A 22,000-nucleotide genomic window follows, 5' to 3' on the forward strand; every position below is an offset into this window, starting at 1 on the left:
ATTGCTGTGCTTTTTTTAGTAAACCTGACCTATAATGTTCAATTAAGATCTGCTAATATCAAGATTCACTATGTTGAATGCATGGAAATTTTGATCAGCATGTAAAGAAAAAAACAAAAATAAAGTAGATGCATTTTATAAACAAAGCTAAAACATGGAATTACATTGTTTTTAATGACTCTCTGAAATATTTATGATTCATATGTACCCTGTCCAAGCGTTAAAGCAATTTATTCTTTCTGTTTGTAAGACATAGTAAATTGCTTAGAGCTGTACAGGGATCAACATTACGAAAATACAAAACTACTTTCTTAAAAGGATATGTCATTTGAAATTGGGGAAGATACACTATATTGCCAAAAGTATTTGCTCACCTGCCTTGACTCACATATGAGCTTAAGTGACATCCCGTTCCTAATCCATAGGGTTCAATATGACGTCGGTCCACCCTTTGCAGCTAGAACAGCTTCAACTCTTCTGGGAAGGCTGTCCACAAGGTTTAGGAGTGTGTTTATGGGAATTTTTGACCATTCTTCCAGAAGCGCATTTGTGAGGTCGCACACTGATGTTGGACGAGAAGGCCTGGCTCTCAGTCTCCGCTCTAATTCATCCCAAAGGTGTTCTATCGGGTTGAGGTCAGGACTCTGTGCAGGCCAGTCAAGTTCATCCACACCAGACTCTGTCATCCATGTCTTTATGGACCTTGCTTTGTGCACTGGTGCACAGTCATGTTGGAAGAGGAAGGGGCCAGCTCCAAACTGTTCCCACAAAGTTGGGAGCATGGAATTGTCCAAAATGTCTTGGTATGCTGAAGCATTCAGAGTTCCTTTCACTGGAACTAAGGGGCCAAGCCCAGCTCCTGAAAAACAACCCCACACCATAATCCCCCCTCCACCAAACTTTACACTTGGCACAATGCAGTCAGACAAGTACCGTTCTCCTGGCAACCGCCAAACCCAGACCCGTCCATCAGATTGCCAGATGGAGAAGCGCGATTCGTCACTCCAGAGAACGCGTCTCCACTGCTCTAGAGTCCAGTGGCGGCGTGCTTTACACCACCGCATCCGACGCTTTGCATTGCACTTGGTGATGTATGGCTTGGATGCAGCTGCTCGCCCATGGAAACCCATTCCATGAAGCTCTCTGCGCACTGTTCTTGAGCTACATGAAGTTTGGAGGTCTGTAGTGATTGACTCTGCAGAAAGTTGGCGACCTCTTCGCACTATGCGCGTCAGCATCCGCTGACCCCGCTCCGTCAGTTTACGTGGCCTACCACTTCGTGGCTGAGTTGCTGTCGTTCCCAAACACTTCCATTTTCTTATAATACAGCTGACAGTTGACTGTGGAATATTTAGGAGCGAGGAAATTTCACGACTGGATTTGTTGCACAGGTGGCATCCTATCACAGTTCCACGCTGGAATTCACTGAGCTCCTGAGAGCGACCCATTCTTTCACAAATGTTTGTAAAAACAGTCTGCATGCCTAGGTGCTTGAATTTATACACCTGTGGCCATGGAAGTGATTGGAACACCTGATTCCAATAATTTGGATGGGTGAGCAAATACTTTTGGCAATATAGTGTATATTAATTTGATGGACACATACATCTTTACCCAAAAATAAATCTAGGATGCTACAGCTGATATAATTATATTACCATCACTGTGCATTGCCTAATTTCAAATTGAGCAGAAGCATTAGGCTATCTTCTTTGTTCTGTCTTAGTTCACAGGAAACAATAAAAAGCCAAAGAATGGTGGAATGGAGTTTCTGGGACGGAAAGCTTTCTTTCTGCGGGCCTGACATGCAAAGCTGCTGATTACTGGAGATAACTAAGCCTTTCCAAACCGGACATGATTTTTGCTCGTTTCAGGCAGTTAATGTTGTTTACAACAAGCTAACACGAAGCAAATGGTGACTGCATGTGCTGACATGTTTTGAGTTGTTGTTAAAACTGAAACTTTATTTAAGGTTTAAACACTGATGTAACATATAGCATATCAAACATTTCAATGATAACTTGGGGTCAGAGATGGGGGATCTGGAGTCAACAAGTCATCTCTCTATCTACCCAGCCACTGAACCAGGTTAGTCCAATCTGGTTTAACCTGTGCAGATTGGACTCACCTGGTCAGAACAAATACATGACATAGAGATGACTTGATAACTCTAGATCCCCCATCTCTGCTTGGGGTAAATAAAGGTTATTTCACGGTAACAAGTTGCTGTAATCTCTATGCATAAGTAGAAAACTGCAACTCAAAATATTACATTAATGTCTAATTAGGAATCTGATACCTTAATAGCTGGCAATCCATGCATTGCTAAGCAGGACCTGTCATGATTATTGGTATGATTGTAGATGATTAGTAGGCCTACCTCCCCAATTGTATAAAACTATATTCCTACCTCTATAGCTTCAACAATAAATGCCGTAAAGGTTCTGTGGCTGTGGTCTGTATAAAAATAAAAGCTTCTTTACTCATCAAAGATTCCGGCTGCTGCTTTAGGACTATACTAAACCTTTAATTGAGATAGTATAAATTAAAGACAACAATGAATAAAGCAACAAAATAGATTTAAAGATGCGTATTTAGCTTTTTTTTTTATGCTAATCCTTGAATGATTTTTCTTTTTTAATTGGGAGAGTATAGCATCCTCCAGGATCAGACAATCTCCAAAGCTCCACCGCTGAGATGTGCAGTAGGCTAAATCTAGCTTTATCACAGGAGCCAGACTTGTTTTATGTAAACAAAAAGCAGTGTCAGAAGAATATGAATAGAGCAGACAACACAAATTGGCTTAGGCTTTTGACTGAGACTGCCTCAGCCGATAAGAGTCAAAGTGAAGAAACGGGGGATATTTGTAGAGTGTTTACATAAAATTCTTGATTTTGAAATGGATGAATCAGAATATCAGAGAAAAGCTCTAAGACACAATTATTCTTTGTGAACTGAGGTGCAAATATCAAACAACAGGTAAAAAAAAACACACAAAAGCATTCATTATTTAGACTATTCTGCTCCAAGGTCTCTCCAGAAGGCATAAAATGACAGTTCTCGTCTGACAACTTTGAAATTATATTAAAGTCAAACTGACGATAATCAGTAAATACTCTGATCAAAAGGCAATTACTTTTTAATATAAGAGGTAGAGATATTCTGTTAAGTAGATGTGCTCGTTTTGAAAACATCCAAAGAGGCAATGGTCTGATCCATCACATTAAAAACCTTAAATTATATTTTTTCTTTTCTTACTGTAATTTACATTTAAAAAAAAAAAACAGATCCCTTGAATCCACTAAACAATGACTTTTTCTGAGCCATATTGTTGCATTAATCTTTTTCAATTTGCCTGCTTTATTTGTTTGTTCCAGCACCAAAATATAAAAGAAACATTAGAAAATGCTTTCAGCAGTAGTCATGAAATGTTTTTCATCTACCTGGGGCTGCTTATTGTCTGTGAATTTACCACAGCAGGATATCTAATCAATGTTTTCAATCCAAGGTCTAAATCCAAGAGGCACTTGTTCATTCCGTAGTAATTAGTAGGCATAGACATAGCTGATCAACCTTTAATATTACCTCACATGCAATTAAACAGTTTTAATGTGTACTGACATGCATTTTTTTACACTTTTAGAATGGTCAAAAATAATGTTCCTGAAGGTCACTTTGGTGCAAGCTATCAAAAAGCTTTTTTTTCTTTGCTCTCAAATAGACCATCTGCTTAAATTATTTTGATTACCTAAAATGTCAAAGTTAAAAGGAGAAACTAAACTCATCAGTTGCCCACATTGCATTTTGAATTAGATCAAGTTCCCTGGCTATTGATTTTGCATGGGGAAAAAAAGACTGATAAATTAGTTATACTCGTAATTGCTTTAATTTCTACCAAGAGCCTTCATCTGATCTGATCATTATTGTTCTACAGAGCCAACCTAACTCTACCTTCCAATGTTTCCCTATCACATTTGTGAAGATTTTCTTTTTTTGTCTTCAATTTTGTCCTATTTATACGGAAGAGGATTTGGGCCACTGGGAAAAAAAAAAAAAAAAAGTTAACTGATTTTGAAATTTTTAAAAAGTCTGAAGACTGAATTCTGACAATAAAAAAGTCAGAATTCTGAGATTTAAGTCAGAATTCTGAGAATACTAAACTGCCATACTAAACTGAAATAAAATTCAAAAATTAGTTAATTTTTTTTTTCCCAGTGGCCCAAATCCTCTTCCATACATTTAACTAAGAATAATGTAGGCAAGAGCAATATTTAGTGAGGTCATTCAAATTCTAGAAAACAAGACAAGGTAAGACTAGCCTTCCTTGAATATTTTTACCAAATTGGTGAAAACATACATACAGTTAGCCAATAAAAGAATACGTGGTGAGAAATATCTCAACATAAAATTTGTTTGTTTTTTTCTTTTTTTGTAAAGAAAATATGCACAACCCTGTACTGGATCCCGGGAAGGAAACACCTATTGAACACGTGCGAGAGCATGCATGGGCCCGTTTCTCCTCATGCATATTCTGTTAAAAAGTTGCTGTTTGCATCAAGCTAACTTTCCAAAAGTAGATTTTCAATTTTTTCACTATGTCAGACTCACCGTCTTATCGGTGGAGAGGAAATATGGGGAAGAGGACAGCCTTACATAAACATATCACCAGAATGATTTACAGTTAGGAGGACCACTTATTTTGATGATCCGCCCGGATAAAAAAAAAAAAAAAACATCCTCCACTATACTTTTAATGCAAGATGCAAACTTGTTTTATTTTCTATCCAAGTTCAATAAAATTTTTGCAAAGCCAGAGACAAAACCAATAATATATTCAGTGACAATATACACACTTTACAAGAAGACGAAGGCTCATGTTTTTGATATCTGCTCTTTGTAATGCATGCTCAAGCATGAAAGTGAAATATACTTTTCAGGTGGATAGAACTATCAAACTTAGCTTAGATTCATGACTTTAACCAAATACAGACATGGAATGGTAAAAGAGACATCTGACCCATCTTGACTTTGTCACGTATGAATGTTAATGGCACTGTGTCGCTACTTTTCATGGATTTGAGTCAGAAGCAGTCGGATGAATTCTGAAGTCATTAAGACGACTGTCACCTCAAATTCTGTCAAATTCAGCAAAGATTATCGGGCTGTGCTTCTCAATTCATATAACCCAAAGGGCACCGGAGGCCTTTTTAAAGGTGAAAGAGTAAAATATCTTTCAGTGACTGAGTCGATCAATTCTACTTAGGCCATTCAGGTTCACCTTTTGAAGCCTAAAAATAAAAAATACCCACAAAGCAACTAAAGGTCAGTCTAAACTTAATACTGAATAAAACCTTTTTAGTAGAAATACAAATAGTAACAAAAACAAAAATACTGAGAAAAGTATATACATCTGTACCATTGAATATTTTTGAACATAATTAAAAAAAATACTTTTTCCTCCAGCAAAAGGTTTTCCAACCATTAACGTGTTTTGATGCAAACAAACCTTGTAAACATATTCACGTCACTTAAGATTGTTTGCATTTTGACACATTACATCCACAGACATCAGTGGACTGTATCACATGACAAACCACACAGATGTAAGGCATGAAACAGAAATAGAATGGAATGAAATTACACATGGTTTTATTGTTTACATAAAAAAGATATGGAAAAAAGTTGTATGCAGTTGTATTCTTTGCAGTTTAGAGCTTGTCTCCAGCTTGGACATCTAGGAACTGAGATATATTTGCAACATTTCTTACACGGAATCTTAAGATCTAAGAAGATCTACTTATTTTGTCAGATTAAGGCCTGGACTTTGACTGGACCTTTTTACGTACATGAGTATGTTTCAATCAAATTGCGTAATTGTAGCAGTTGTTTGATATGTTGTTGTCAAGCTGGAGGATAATGCTTCACCTCAATTTCAAGTTGGAGCCTCTTGGAGTTTTTTTTTTTCTTCTTCTTCTTTTTTGTAATAGAAGCTCTTGAAGAGGATTAGGGCCAGCGGAAAAAAAAAGTTAACTTATTTTTAAATTTTATTTCAGTTTAATATGGGAAAAAAGTCCGAATTCTGACTTTTTTCTCAGAATTCTGACTTTAATCTCAGAATTCTGACTTTTAAATTTTATTTCAGTTTAGTATGGGGAAAAAAGTCAGAATTCTGACTTTAACCTCAGAATTCTGACTTTTTTCTCAGAATTCTGACTTTAATCTCAGAATTCTGACTTTAATCTCAGAATTCTGACTTTAATCTCAGTGTTCTGACTTTTCTCTCAGAATTCTGACTATTTTATTGTCAGAATTCAGAGAAAAAAGTCAGAATTCTGACTTTAATCTCAGAATTCTGAGAACAAAGTCAAAATTCTGAGAAAAAAAGTTAAACTGAAATACAATTTAAAAATCAGTTTTCTTTTTTTTTTTTTACATTGGCCCTAATCTTCTTCCGTATCTTCTTTTTCTCTGTCTTTAAAAAAATATCCTAATACAGTACATTCAGAGTGTTAAAGTTTTGAGCCAAATTGCATAGATGAGATCTTTCTATCAGCAACAGCTCTCTTCTTGCCACTTGTCCATAAAGGTCATGTGTAAGGCTATCATAGAAAATCTTAATAAAACAAGGCCTACCTTGGAATTTTTAGGTTTAAACGTGACAAAATGCCACATGCCTCCTTTAGCAAAGGACCATTCTTATTGTAGTAATCCATATTTACTTTCCCATGTGTCTAAAACATACATGGATATGCTGTGCGTCAAAAAACTATTATCTTTCTATGATGCGACTTCTGTTGTTGTATTTTCACTTATGACTTTATTGACATGTCAAGTTCTCTCTCTTCTCATCATGTGCTCAAAGCTCCCAGTGCGTCGAGGCGCAACAGAACAGAGACCATTAATAACCACGCTTGAATGAGCAGCTTTTTTTTTTAGAAGACATGGTTATCTGTTTCCAGCAGCACCTCTCTCCCGCTCAGAGGTGAATCTCCACAGCCGCCGTCGCTCCTGCGTGTCCTTTAACATCCCCGCGCTCTCCAGCTGGAGACAGTCGCGGCGCGCGCCACACCAGGAGCGCATCAGAGCCTCGTCGTTTCTCTCTTTTCTTTTTACGCAACTCGTTAGGGGATCATGAGGGGAAACATTTCAACTATCGAAACCAGTAAGGCACGGTTATGAGGAATACCTTGACGTGAGGAGATAAACAGACATAAACTCCGAAGAAGTGCCGCATATTTTCTGACCAATGCGATTCAACCCAGCCACAGGTAAGATGTTTTTTTTCTTTTCTTTTTTAGTCAGTCTGCAGAAATATAGCAGTATGGTTAAATATAGCAGTTTAGTGGACATTTTTTTTTACTATTCCAACAAAATATATATATATATATATATATATATATATATATATATATATATATATATATATATATATATATATATATATATATATATATATATATATATATATATATATATATATAGGATCAACATGTTCTAAACACACAACTTAATGATTTCCTGAGATAATTGTACAAATAATGACGTTTAAAAAAAAAAAAAAAAAAAAACTACATGTATTTACACGTGTTAGTTCATTCCGTACAAACCAAACACGACTGGTGTGTGCAGAGTTTCTCAACATCGTTAATGACTAACATGACCTCCCTTCTTTTACGTTCACTCAGATTGCATGTCACTATAGTGCAAATTTACTTCCAATAATTGGATTTTACTCATATTGTCACTGCTGCGCAGTAATTGTGATATTTTCATAAAATTGAGAAATAACAGAGAGAGATTAAAAAAAATTGCAGCATCTTGATGAGACATTGTCACAACAGGGAGCAACATTTTGTATATTTTTGAAAAATATTTCTTCACTTTTTATTCCTTTAATATTTCTTATCACTGCTTTGTTGCTTTGTCTTAATTGTGCCAAAGAAAATAATGTTCTTTTGACTGATTAATGGTAATTTTTCATATTCTCTCTCTTTATTGCTGGACTATTATCTATATTATAATGTCCAAAGATAAAGTTTTATCCAAATGTATTTTAGCCCACCTGACTCCAACAATGGACATTGAGCTGTCACTGAGGTCAAACATCCATTTCAGCATGAGGTTGCATGTTCACCTTATGTTTACAGTCCGCTCCATTATACTGTTACGCAGAAAGAAAGAAAGAAAGAAAGAAAGAAAGAAAGAAAGAAAGAAAGAAAGAAAGAAAGAAAGAAAGAAAGAAAGAAAGAAAGAAAGAAAGAAAGAAAGAAAGAAAGAAAGAAAAAGAAACTAGCGCAATAAAACAACTGATGTTTCTGGCACCAGACTAAGTTATCAGATCATGTCTGTGCTTATGAACAGGCATGCAGTGAAAGGCACTTTGATCTGACAGAAGCAAAGCAGCTTGGCAGTGCCCTGATTCTCTGCTTTCAATTACTTGGCTTGGGTTAATTTACATCCATGGCTAGGCCTTAATAAATTGAAAACACAGAATCTGAGGGGAAATTTAGAGTAACTTGTCGCATCTGATCATTTGTTATTTCCACTTGGAGAGCTTGTAATTGCTTTGTGTGTTATTTCCCTTGATATTTCAAGGACTTCACCAGATACACAAAGTGCTCTAGCCTGTGTAAGAAAGGTCCTTTTCTGACTGGGTCCTTCTTCAGACACACTCTCAGTCAGGTGAGTTCTCAAGAAGGGCTATCTCTCAAGTAAAATCAATAAATTCCTTCCAGGAAGGGCTGTCCTTATGCGTGACCAGAAAAAGTAAATATACTACATGAACCTAAAATGCTAAACTCGCAGTATTGAATTGTACCATGCAAATCTTGTTTACAGCAATAATGGAAATTGCTATTTGATAGTGAGTCATTAAGTTGAGGTCAACCAGACCGACTGTCAGCAAGTTGTCTTGGTGCAGAAATGAAGAGGGATTGCCCTCAACATTAGATTGATAATTATATCAAAATCAGTTGTCTTTCTTTGTGTGCAGGTGGGATGCCGTAATCAGCTTAGGCACGTCATGGAGCCGTGGATGTTCCCATCATCTCTGCCGAACCTATCCGAGCACCTCATGTATGACAGCTTCATGCAGGGGAATGAGTCCATCATCAATGGGAGCTATACAGACCACAGCTTTAACCAAACCAGCACAGTGGTCATCACCTGTATTTACTTCCTGGTTTGTGCTGTGGGTCTTTGTGGAAATGCCCTTGTCATCTATGTCATCCTGCGTTATGCCAAGATGAAGACAGTCACCAACATCTACATCCTCAATCTGGCAGTGGCAGACGTGCTATTTATGCTTGGTCTGCCATTCATTGCTATTCAGTTGGCTCTGGTTCATTGGCCCTTTGGACCCGTGCTCTGCAGGGTCGTTATGACTGTGGATTCCCTGAACCAGTTCACTTCCATCTTCTGCCTGATGGTGATGAGCATCGACCGTTACTTGGCAGTGGTACATCCTATAAAGTCCACCAAGTGGCGGAAACCGCGCATTGCCAAGACTATTAATTTAGCCGTTTGGGGGGTTTCCCTGCTGGTCAATCTGCCAATTGTTATCTATAGTGGTGTGATTACAAAGCACAATGGTTGCTTCTGCACAATTGTCTGGCCAGAACCTCAAGAGACCTACTACACAGTCTTCATGTTTTACACCTTCATTCTAGGTTTCTTTCTCCCCCTTTTGGTCATTTGTCTCTGCTACCTACTCATCATAATTAAGGTGAAGTCTTCAGGCATCCGAGTAGGCTCTTCCAAAAGGAAGCGATCAGAACGAAGGGTCACTCGAATGGTTTCCATCGTAGTGGCTGTGTTTGTATTTTGTTGGCTGCCTTTCTATGTTTTCAATGTGACCTCTGTGACAGGCAGCATCAGCACCACACCCATCCTGAGGAGCACCTTTGCCTTTGTTGTGGTTCTAGGATACGCAAACAGCTGTGCCAACCCTATCCTCTATGCCTTTCTATCAGAGAACTTTAAGAAGAGTTTCCAGAATGTTCTGTGCCTTAAAAAGGTCGGAGGGCTAGATGAGGTTGAGCGCAGTGACAGCCGGCAGGACAAATCTCGGATGATGAACGATCCAACAGAGACACAGAGTACTTTGCTCAATGGCGACCTGCAGACCAGCATCTAAGAGGAAATCGTAATAGACTTTACCAACCTCTGCAAGGTGTCTCCAAAAAAGGCCCCAGAACTTAGAAGGAAAAGGCAGCATGTCAAAACCACTATTCTTGTGTTTTTGTTGGATTTTTTAGTGATTCCAAAAAATAAATCACAGGTTTATTTAAATGTCATCAGTAGGCTTTAAGCCAAATGTGATTGACAACTGTGATTACTTTATGTAGACCTGAGGGAACATAACAAATCACACCCACTTGCAAATGGTCTCCTGGGTGACGTAAATTTCCCTGGAGACTCAGGATTATATATGTTGTTTACAACATGCCCTGCATTAGATTTCCTACCAGTGTTTGAAACAACACGGGTATAACGAAACTTGCAGTTGTTTTAGCTGGTTGTGATTTTTTTGGGGGAAGTAAAATATTTTTGTAAATAATTGTGTATCTGGACGCAAAGATTGTATATAAAACAGAATCTATGATGTACATATTTCATAAAACTCTCAATTATGTTCAAATATAAATTATCCCTCTGTAGCAGAATGTAATGAGCTTCAACGCTCTTGTGTTTTTCCTTTGAAGTGTGGATATTCTTATTTATTGGAGCAGTTTACTTGTGAGAAATATCTATATAAATGTAGGTAACATTTGGCTCCGTGGCAATAGTGCGTTAAAGTTGTAGCTCCAGTAACCTACAGCACAGTGTTAAACAGGAAAAAATATTCTTGCTGATGTTCATCACTCTAAATGTATGTGGGATAGTGTTTTGCATTACTGCTTATGTATAATTCAATTGATTAATGTACAGTTTGACCATGTAAATTACGTCTCTTTGAAAAAAAAAAAGTTGGATTATGTGACTCTACATTATTCAGTATGAATCCTGGGTTGTTGTGTGTTTGTGTTATGTCAGCACATGAAACCTGTCCATATAATGTTTCATGAATGATGACTGTACTCGTCTTTGCTGTGGACCCATCTGTCAGGAGCTGCTTGAGCTTCAAAGATTGCTGTGCCCTATTTTCTATGTGTTTTCTGCAAAGTCAAAAGAAAAAAAACTCAACTTGCTTTGACCCACTCAAGAAAAAACTTATATAATTTAAATTTCTTGTGCTGTTTGAGAGGGAGCAATTGTTAGTGTAACAACCTCTCTATCACAGGCTGAGTGAGTGATGTGGATTTGTGAAGGGCTAGAACACTTATCCTTAAGAGGTTATAGTGTTCCTTTATCACCACCACTATCGTCTTAGTATTAATTTGCAGCTGAAAACACACATCAACCTCACAACCTGCCTAACTTAACAGTAAAATTGCTTTTCCGCCAGATGTAGGATTTCCATCTCATAGTTTCCAAATAGATGGGTTGTGAACGTATCTGTATCACACCTGTTTTGCTATTATGTGTAACTTATATAGTGAGGATTAAATCTTAAAAGTTATATGTGCATACTTCTTTTGTAAAAGACAATTCATGAGCCTCATAGCAAGAAATGTATAATTTAATTTCAGTATTGTCCAAAAAAGTGAGTTGCTTACTAATGAGAGCTAATAAGCAGATTTACTTACTCCTTTCAAGCGGTGCTGTATAATAAACTATTTTCTACTGCTTTGTACAGCACAAGAAATCACACGATGCCGTTAAAGTATTTTTCAGAGGCTAAACGCTACATTAATCGGTGAATCATAATACACTGTGGCTGAAAAACCAACAGAGCACCAACACCAAAGCAAGATTGTACAACTAAAATAACGTGTTTTAAATGTTTCATTTCAAATGTTCAAATTCCCTAGCCTAAGAAAGAAATTGTATAATTAAATAAAAATGTATATTGAAAAACTTCAGGAATTAACATGGTTCATTTCCAAAAAGAAAGGAAAACCCCATTAAGTGACAGCTGCTGGAACTGGATATAGTCATCAGGGTTTGGAGACTTATTTTAGTTTCCAAACCACGCAAGTTTTATTTACAAGGGGAGTGGTGGTTACGGCATAGAGCTTGGAATCCTGAGGTTGTGAGTTCAAAACCCACTCCCACAGACTGCCACTCTGGTTCTCTGAGCAAGATCCTAACTCCACACTGCTCCCTGGGCACTGCAAATGGTGGTCCACTGCTCCCCGATGGGATGGGTTAAATGCAGAGAGTGAATTTCGTTACTCTGTACATGTAACAGTGTAATGACAATTAAAAGTTCTGGGGGGAAAAAATTCTAACATTCGATGGAAGCCTCAAACAATTATTTTCTAGAAGTTTATGTTTTTTCTTAAAATCTCCTCATCCATACACAAAAAGTTTCCAAATATTACACTAAATATACCTGGTCTGTGTAAGGTAATACTATAAGTGAAATATTCATAATAACGAGGCAGGATAGAGCAAACACCTAAAATTTGCTGGTAGACCTGCTGTATTTTAAGGAATTGGCAGTCAAAATACAAGAAAGAGAATCTTTTTTAGAATTACTACCAGTGGAAAAAAGCAAGAAAAAAAAAACAAAAGAAAATTTGGGATACTTAAAATGAAAAATATGTCACTGATTAAAGCGGTGTAATGACATTGTTTTAAAGTATTATATATTAAAAAATGTTTAAAACAACTTAAATACTTCTAAACAACGATCTTAAGCTCCAGACTTCAACGGCTATTGACTGGTAAATTTTAGTTTTACCTTAACAATCCAGTCCTAAATATTAGCTCATTAGCAGGGCTCTGTAAAGCCTGACTCTCTGCTAGTGAGTCAGTTTAGCTGTTGACTTAAGTGTGTAAAATTACAGGACTCTGACCTTTGAGGATTTGAGTTTGAGACTGATGGCCTGAAGCAAAGAGCTAATGTCTCACACTGGACAGTGACTCCATGCAATCGCTGTCTTGGGTTCAAGGATTAAAAAATACAAAACAATGGTATATTTGTCTGGAAAAGATCCGATGTTTGGAAGTCTTGAGCTACAGACACTGTACGACCCTTTTTAAATCCTGAAGGGGATGCAATGAAGCAAATGTGGAATAAACACATTTTTTGACATATTTATGTGTTTTGAGGTCATATATGTACATGAAGTCTTTTCTGCTGAGAACTATTAAAATGTGTCAATCGTCATTGGGAATGGTTTTATATCACACATACTGTAATTCTAAATGGTTCACATTAGAGAAAACTTTAGCATTGAATTCATTTGTTTTGAACATGAAAAAGGGCTGACTATCCAAATTTTTCTTTTTTTTGCATGTTTTAGTAAGTTACTATAAAACAGGAAAGAAAAGTCAATATTTCTTGCTCCACCGTAGAATCAAATTACATTAAAAAGCTGCAAACATTTCTCCCATAATTTGTGATAACCTTGTTCATTGTGAAACCATGTTTATTGGTAATGACTTTGGCTAACAACACCAGGCATTATGCACATTATGCATGTAAAAGTTGCTAAAGATTTCCAAAAATATATATATATATATCTGTACTAGACATTGTGTGATGGAACGAAGAAAAATGTTTAAGCAAAACTATTAGTCTTTTCTGTTATTAGGTGGTACAAAAAAAGCACAAATTATACATCATAGTAGCATATTTCAATTTAAAATGACATTAGCACATTGTTTTCTAACAGTGCTAATGAAAATATACCTTACTTTATCTTTAAAGATGCATTATGTAGCCAAATGTATTTGTTCTGCTCAGTCTGGTTATGGAAACTGTTTCTGTATCAAGTTTGTATATCTGTGATTTGATTTTGTCCCAAAAGCTCTGCTTATTTGAAATAAAAAAAAAAAGCTTGATAAGCCAAGACTGCTAACAGCTTTGTTCACTAATAGAACTGGTAGTTTTACCGTTATAAAATCAAAATGTGAAAGAGAAAATAACTTATGAACATGCTTAACATAAGTTATGACCTCCAAACTAATGCCTTTGTTTTCCTTAGAAATATGCAACATTTTAGAATAAAAAGAGAAAAATACCTGTCTATAAGGCATAAGTGAATTTTTAAAGCCAGAAATGTGAATTCATTTCCTTTACGCTGCATTTTGCTTCTATATGCGACCACAGGGTGGAGCCATACCCTTGCGAGTGAAAGGTGCCCAAAGAGCAGAAACAAAATGGTTGAATTCGACATTTACAAAGCTGCAGCTCACAGTATATATGCTTTTTATTATTTTTGCCTTGCTATAATAATGACTGAAGTAGAATACAGAAACTGTACACCTGACAATAGAAAACTATAAAGATTTGGCTCAGATGTACTACAGTGCATCGTCTAGTATTTTCAGAAAAAAAAAAAAAAAAGCACACCAAATGCACATTCCAGTTTTGTTCTGAGTTTAATCACTGAAACAGACAATGAAGCTCTAATTTTTTGTTTCAGCTGTTTCCCTGAATGCCTTCGGATGGTCTGAACTGGACCACAATGCATCGAAACCATGATCATTACACATTATGTGTAGAACTTTACTTTCCATAAACCATTATATTCCTCTAGCCAAAAAAAAAAAAAAAAAGAGATATGTTTGAATTTAATTACAGAGCAGAAAAACATAAGAATCTTTTCTTTTTTTTTTTACAATTCAGGTAAATGGCCTCATATGTCTTTTCTCACATGAGGGAATATTTTTATACAAACACTTTCAGTTACCCTGACAGGAATTATGTGCATTATCTAGAGTCTGACTGAACGTGTATTTTGCTGATCTGCAGAGGGAAACGACACCACAAAGCACAGTGGTCCGTACCAGCCAATGAAGAAGTTTAACACTGATGGAATCAGAGCCAGGCTGTGGTCAAATGGCCCCCATATCTGTGCAAAGTGTTAGTTAAACTTACACATCCCATTCTGTGAATTATTCCTTGAGAGCAATCTCTAAACCGCATCTAAAGGCATTTTTTTTTTTTTAAACACGTGATCACAAAAAGCCTGGTTGCATGCAGCATGTTAATTTATGTAGGGTATTTTCTTTTGCACAAAGGTTCAGATTTTAAGTTCACATATCAAGTCCTTGTCAGAATGCCACATGTATGCTCTCGTTTAGCATATTTTAACATCACAAAGGTGAGTCGATAGATCCACACTGCCATTATAGCCACAATTTCACGAGAATGAAAGAATAATACGTCCAAAAAACATTTCAGGTACCAGAACAGCAAGGAACATGTGACTGTACTGAAAACGTAGAAAAAAATGCACTGAAAAAACAAAGGTAAACAAAAACTTAAAATTTAATGAATTGCTAAAAAAATAGATATTTCCTGCCCTCAACCACTTTAAAATGAACAAAAAAGAATAACACAAAATGAACATGAGAACACTCAGGTTCAGATCTGTTTAGTTTCCATGGCAGCGCTTCTCCAGCAACTGAAAAGGCAGCGTTTCTAAGCTCTCCCATGTTTTCTTTGCTCTTAAACGTAGATGTATGCTAGGATTCATACAGTATTTCAAAACTAAAGTCACAAATGATAAAAATCCTGACCAAACCTTCAAAAGGGTCCTAGCAGAAGTTGCAATACACTGGTCTGTGTTAGGGCTTATTTTTTTTGTTTGCATTTAGTCCTATATGCATATGATCCTCATTATGAGCAGGTTTAAATGCTTGGTCAGTTGAAATGAGAGCACCATGGGAGAGAAATGGAAGGGGAGGGGGCATGGAGATTAGAATACTGTAAGAAAATCCCAGGTGTGCCCAGTATCACACTCCATCCCTGCAGCAAAAGGGGGTCAGGGGACAGAGAGACTGAGGGGTCTGGTGCCTCTTCCCTGAGCCCACATCTGAACAGGTGATGGACGACTCTTCCACCAGCATTCCTTTTCATTCAGTTTTGTCAAGTAGATGCCAAGAAGTAGCTCAGTGCTTTTCTTTTTTATTAGTTTCCATGATTTTATGTCTTTTTTTTAAAATAGCTCTCAGTGAAGGAGCAGACTGGTAGTTGAAAAAGGTTTCAGGTAGGTTTGTGTGTTTTCGTTTCGTCCTGCACCCTTGTCTCTTCGCTCTCTCCCCTTTGAAGCAGTGGTTCTTCCTGATCAATGGTCAGAGGATTTATTCATACTCAAGGAACTGTTTATGGTAGAATAAGAGATACCTGTGAGGGGAAAAACAAGATCAGACTTAGATTATATTCATCCAATTTAGATTTCTGCTAAGGTCCATATTTGGTTCTTACCCCTCGCTATCAAGTACATCCTTAATGCTGGCCTTGGTGATAATGGCATCGTCACATTTGAACCACTGGTCTTTGTGTTGACGGATGAAGCTAGTGTAGTGGCCGCTCTCCAATGTGCCTTGGTGATTGACCACAGCAAACAAGGAATACCTGAAAACATAAAGGTGTTTATTGACATACGTTTTACCAATCAGGAATATAAGATCTGAATTTGTCTCCGTAAACTGCCTTAATATTATGTTGTAAATTGGTGATATGTTAAAAAAACAAAAAAAACAAAAACAATTCTGTCATCTAGTAGTGCAAACTGATAGAATTTAAGAAGACTCTTGGATAGGTGTTGAAACATCTGGTTGGCTTCCAATTTAAGCTGTTATGTAGTTGTGAGCAGGCAATTTATAGAATAAAACTGCTTATCAACCTATATAACCTGTGCAATTAGACAAAAAGAATATTTGCACATCTCCATTCGTCCACAACATGCAGTTTTGGTATTTTTTCCACGTAATTCTCCAATAAATTTTGTGGAAACTAGATGCTACAGTAGCTGCTATGGACGAGGAAAACTAAGAAGCCTAATTATACTAAGTTATAGCCAGATGCTTCAAGTCTTTAGCATTTATTGCTAAGCAAAAGTTAATAAAGTTCCGCGATCACAATGTTGCTTTTGAATTGCTGAAAGCAAAAGGTTTATAAATGAATTTTTTCCCTATATGCTACAACATAGGTACTCACTTATTGTCGTTGTTCAATATGTCCACTGACTGTTGATACTGCCCATTCATTCTGCTCTCTTTACTGTGGATAAGAAAAACATCACATACTGGTTTTATTAGAGAATATAAATCCACTAGGTGGCAGAATAGGACAATTTATGATTTCTATGTTTCCTAAATTTCAGACATTTTCAGACTAAATGTAAGATACTTAATTCGATTTGGCGTTTTAGTTATTTTTCTGTTATAGATCATGTAAAACTAATGCTGTACTGATTTCAGTCATTATTCTCAGATGTAATTATAGATGTATACAGATGTATTTCCATGTGTCCCTCCGAGACCACTTTGTTCTTTAAATTGAAACAACTTTTATACATAGTTGCAAATAAAATTTTAGCATTGCCATTTGTAAAATTCTATTTAAACCAGCTAACTGTTAGTTTTACTGGTAAATGCACTATGCCATACCCAACACCACCAAACGTCCCCTATGGGACTATTGGTCTGAAGCAGAGCATGAGTAATGCGTCCGTTCTGAAATTGTAATGTTAAGGACATTTTTATTTTTTTATATAATGCTTGAAGTAAGACAACTTGCTTCCATTATCTACAATACAATCCATGCTAGTCTTCTATTTACAAGTTTCAGTTAACTTATTTTAATACATAAAGTAGGACAAAACATTAACCAGAGTAGGAGGATGTATTATTATTGATTAATGTTTTTTAAAACCTCTAAGTTTTGCATTGCATTTAAAAAGACCTTATGGTAGGCCACAAACAATCTTTAGAAAAAAAGTTCAAAGAAAATTCATCTGATTGCACTTCTCTCAATTAAAGCAACCTTTTTATTAAAAAGGGGCTTTTCCAAAATAAAAATTTTAGCTTTTTTTAATCAGCAATATATTATTTTGAAAGAACATCTACAGGTCATTCTTAATTGGTAACAACTTTGTTTTCAATATCACATAGTAAGATTTCAAGCTAGTGTTTGGATTCAGTTAAATATAGACAATATGTCAAAAAAATTATATGTAAGCAATTCTCCTTGTGAAAAGAAGGTTTTAAAATTTTAAATCTGACTAATTAACTAAATTATCTGACTATTTTAAGGCATCAAGTGTTCAATTCTTAGTTCGATTTATTAATTTTGATCCAGAAATCATGGCAGTGGTGCTGGAAAGCTGTTCAAACTGAAAACATCCATTTTAGGCCAGTATATTATAATTACAGTTTATACCCAGAATTATCCATTTATCTAAGACAATTTCTTCCCAATTAGGGAAATAACCCGTATGTGGCTTTTTAAGGAATAAAAACATCAAAAGAGTTTTACGGTAAGAAGATTCCTTCTTAGCTTTCATACATAGATTAATTATATTTACTGTATAGACTGTTTAAAGCTATTTTTTTATATTTATAAAGAATTTTTACTCAGTTATACATTCATACAGACTTGAACCAGTACAGAACTTCTGCTGTTAGCTGAAGTATTTATTAGACCCAAAATAGTATATATAAGGGAACAACATTTTTGACTTATAGTCACAGCCATAGACCAATCACTGGTGCAGCTTTAGTAAAAAAAAAAAAAACAAATTTCAAGTATTACCTGGATGCCATGAAAGGTGTCATGTCCAGCTCTAAAGGGAAGGAAACATATGTAGTGATCTTCCGCCGCAATTTAGCAGAATGCTCAAACCGCTGTAGGGGGGGTCCAGAGAGGAGTGATAAGGAAAAAGGTTAAAAGAAGGGAGGGATGGGAAAGGAAGCAAAGGTAAAATTAAAGCAACACTTTATAATAAATACAATTTATATGTTTTCAACCTTGATTTAACAATGTGAATATGCTCAAAGGCTTTTACAGTGTGTTCAAATGAATACCATGAATATCATTATTTATGTCTCTAGCTCCATGTAATAAATAAAACATGGGGAGTGGATTTGTTAGATTGAGGGAGATACTGGGACTAAACATTAAAGCACTAAAACAGCAGGAGGTAAAGCAACAACAGCTACATGGACTAAAAAACACACCGATGCACTAAAACTCTAAACCGCTTGTACAGATAAAAGAATAAATATGCTTATAATAAGGCTTCTGTGTAGAGTGCATCAACTGTTTCAGAGTGAAGACCTACAGCTTTACAATAACAAACTGGTAGCGCTTTGCTACTGACTCACTTTGAGATGAAAACATGCTACAATGGGGAGCTTTTTCATTGTCAGCTGTTTGGTGGACTCCTGGTAACTATGGCAACCCCCACACTTGATTTTGGCACTGCTTCCAAGATGCTCAGGCCGTGTAAACCTGCAGACCAGAGGACAGCATTTATAGCAAACCGTAATTCTGTGTGGTTACAGATCTCACAGCGAACACCCTTGGCTTTTATCATTAATTTGGATGGAGGTTTCGTTTGATCTCAGTTGAGTAAGCGCAACAGCTTCAGCCTGCTCTGTACCTTTAAGAGACTTGCTGCAGCAAGTAGGGGTGTGTGAGGTGCTGCAGTGAAAAAAAATAGAAGGCGAGAAAAAAAAGAAAAAGAGAGTTGGGGGTGAAACAAATGGAAGAGGTAGAGATTGAGGGCATGGGGGGAAAGGAATTAGGTAGAGAGGCAGGGAAATGAAATAAGATGAGGGAAAGTGAAAAAGAAATTGCCAAACGAGGAGGTTGCAGTGGAGAATTTGCGAGGTCACACCTGCTCTGTCAACCAGGTGATGAGACAAGAGGAGAACCAAGCATAACAGGGTTGTTGGGATTGAGCAGACACCATATGTGACCCTTTATACAAGTGGGAGGGGGGGGGGGGGGGGGCGTGTGGTGTCTGAAACAGACTAAGTGAGATAACACATATGTATCTTTTTGTTTCTTCTTTTAATCCAAATCAAGGATAAGCAGGATTACTGTTCCAGTTTGACAGAAAAGATACAAAAAACCAATAGAAGCAATAGAGATCACTGGTAGAGATACACTGAACTCAGCTTTCAGGATTAATAACATTTCTTGTCTGACAAATAAAACCAAAAGTTCTATATCCAAGAGAAAAAGTTTAACAATGCATCTCAAAAAACATTTTTCTTTTTTGTCAAAACACAAAGATTCAAAGGTGTTCATGTATATACCTATATATTTTCATGCATTAAAAGAAGGAGGGAAAGCCTTTAATTGTTTTGTTTTATTTAATCTCTGGCCAGTTGAGTGGTTTATCCTTTAATCATTACCATTTGATCTCAGAGTTTGGGGGAAAATACACCATCATTCCATGTTGCCACTGGTTTATAGTATTGCTTAAGTTTCCCTTTTCAGTTGAGCTAAAACACTTATCCTGTTTATGCAACCGCGTAAACCTGGGACTCAATGGTCCTACAGTATGTTGGATAACATGGCAGGGAACTAAGTTAACAATACTGACTCAAACCAATGATAATATTCAATGCATACTTTTGCATACATTTCTTTAGAACAATTTTTGTCATAGCAATAAAAGCAGTGGTAATATAATTGTGGATAGTAATATTATTAACAGCAGATGCCAAGAGACTTTTCACCAGACAAACAAATTTACCTATAATTTACTAATAGATGCATCATGATTTTTCCATTATGTATAAGAGTTACTTTTAAACTTATCTTAAAAAAGAAATAACAGTAAAGTCAAAATAGAGTGGTGGAGACAAGCTTGTACCTGCGTAGGCAGTCTGTGAGTGTGGTGGATCCTGACAGGTGGCTCTCGCCGTTGACTGTGCCGCTGTCCCCTCCGGGGCTCAGAGGCCAAAAAGGCGTAGATGAACCTGGCAAATCCAAACTGATGTCCCAAAATGGATCTATGGTTGTTGAAACCCCACTTTAGAAAAAAAGAGCAGAAAGAGAGGTTAGTCCAGGATGAAGATTAAGTGGAAAGTGCTTTTCTGTTGGCCTGTTTGTCACATACTGCAGGTGATGAAAGGATGATGACATAAGCTGCAATGCACAAGTTTTAACTCTGCCATTCCTTCGATTTAGAAATTTTTTTTGTTTTAACCTTGGGTGTGGAAACCTGTGTCTGTACATAATATCCAAGCTGATATTACAAGATAAGGTTACAAAGAGAATAGGCTTTTTGAAATCTATAGCCTTTCAACACAATGGCAATTAAGGACTGTAGACTGTGGCCCACACTGGCTTATATGCATAAATACATAGTGTAAGAGAAGACTTACTGCACATTACCAAGGCTGTTGAGATGAGTCACTATTTTCTAATACTCAAAGGGTACCAGTGGGAGACCAATAAATCAAATCGGTAAGCATTTATGATGATGGGAGTGCCACCCTGCAGTAACCTGGCACCATTAGGTTTCCTCCCTCCTTCAAAGAGCTCATGCATTCTTTTCCTTAATCATTTATCCACTTATAGTCTTTAAGCAGCAAACCTCTTCAGAAAATGTTCAAACAGATAATGCAGGTATTACAATAGGCAAGGTTTGCCTGCTAGTTTGGCTAGGTGCTTTACAATTCAGTGCAGTGTGCATGTGTTAATGCGACAGGACAGCTCTAGGGGGCAGGCAGGCAGCGCTTCAATTGTGCTGCTGTCTAGACAACCCCCATTAAAGAAGCTCTGCAGGGACCGGGCTCTTTGAATAGGAGAAGGAGAGCCACATGGTTAAACACCATCTGAAAACAGACAGCCTACATTTTGATCTACCCGTGGGCGAAGGGTAGGTAAAGATAGATGGATGAGTAAATAAAAGGGAATGAAAACTCTTTGTTTAAATTGCCACCAACAAGTCTTACAAACTTACTGGCAAACCTGACAGGTAACATCAGATTGTAGGCCCCCAGTAAAGATTTGGTCAATGATGCAGTTACAGTGATTTGGATTGTTGGTCTTCTTCCCGTTGTCGTCTCCTGCACGGAAAAAAGACTGATGTTAAAACACACAAACGCAAAGAGGACAATCTGGAAAACCAGTTGCCCTTTTTCCACAACTAGATGTAAGCTTTGCTACATTAACACTATTGGGTTCTCTCTCTTCTGT

The 22,000-nt window shown here is 36.7% G+C and overlaps 2 protein-coding genes across 3 annotated transcripts in view; one reads left to right on the plus strand and one right to left on the minus strand.

Annotated features, from left to right (window-relative positions):
* Positions 1-6,859: 6,859 nt before the first annotated feature.
* On the plus strand, positions 6,860-12,617 carry LOC119773185 (somatostatin receptor type 2-like). Its single transcript, XM_038270062.1, has 2 exons — positions 6,860-7,268; positions 8,993-12,617. Exon 2 carries the CDS (start codon positions 9,023-9,025, stop codon positions 10,133-10,135), a length of 1,113 nt encoding a protein of 370 aa, XP_038125990.1. The 5' UTR covers positions 6,860-7,268; positions 8,993-9,022; the 3' UTR covers positions 10,136-12,617.
* Positions 12,618-14,246: 1,629 nt separating this feature from the next.
* The window catches only part of LOC119773184 (ubiquitin carboxyl-terminal hydrolase 22), a 30,713-nt gene continuing 22,959 nt past the window's right edge, over positions 14,247-22,000 (minus strand). For both annotated transcript variants that reach the window (XM_038270060.1, XM_038270061.1), the window contains 7 exons: positions 21,765-21,870; positions 20,670-20,828; positions 19,168-19,294; positions 18,596-18,687; positions 17,000-17,062; positions 16,265-16,414; positions 14,247-16,183 (listed from right to left, as the gene is read on the minus strand). In XM_038270060.1, the coding sequence (XP_038125988.1) occupies positions 16,141-16,183; positions 16,265-16,414; positions 17,000-17,062; positions 18,596-18,687; positions 19,168-19,294; positions 20,670-20,828; positions 21,765-21,870 (740 nt within the window). In that variant the 3' untranslated portion in view covers positions 14,247-16,140. The remainder of the gene's footprint in view (positions 16,184-16,264; positions 16,415-16,999; positions 17,063-18,595; positions 18,688-19,167; positions 19,295-20,669; positions 20,829-21,764; positions 21,871-22,000) is intronic.

The sequence above is a fragment of the Cyprinodon tularosa genome, unplaced genomic scaffold (assembly GCF_016077235.1).
Source record: "Cyprinodon tularosa strain WSP-4 unplaced genomic scaffold, ASM1607723v1 ctg75, whole genome shotgun sequence".
Taxonomy (NCBI): Eukaryota; Metazoa; Chordata; class Actinopteri; order Cyprinodontiformes; family Cyprinodontidae; genus Cyprinodon; species Cyprinodon tularosa.

Bases quoted from the DNA above. Each gene is read 5' to 3' on its own strand.
- LOC119773185 (XM_038270062.1), top strand. From the start codon at position 9,023: ATGGAGCCGTGGATGTTCCCATCATCTCTGCCGAACCTATCCGAGCAC.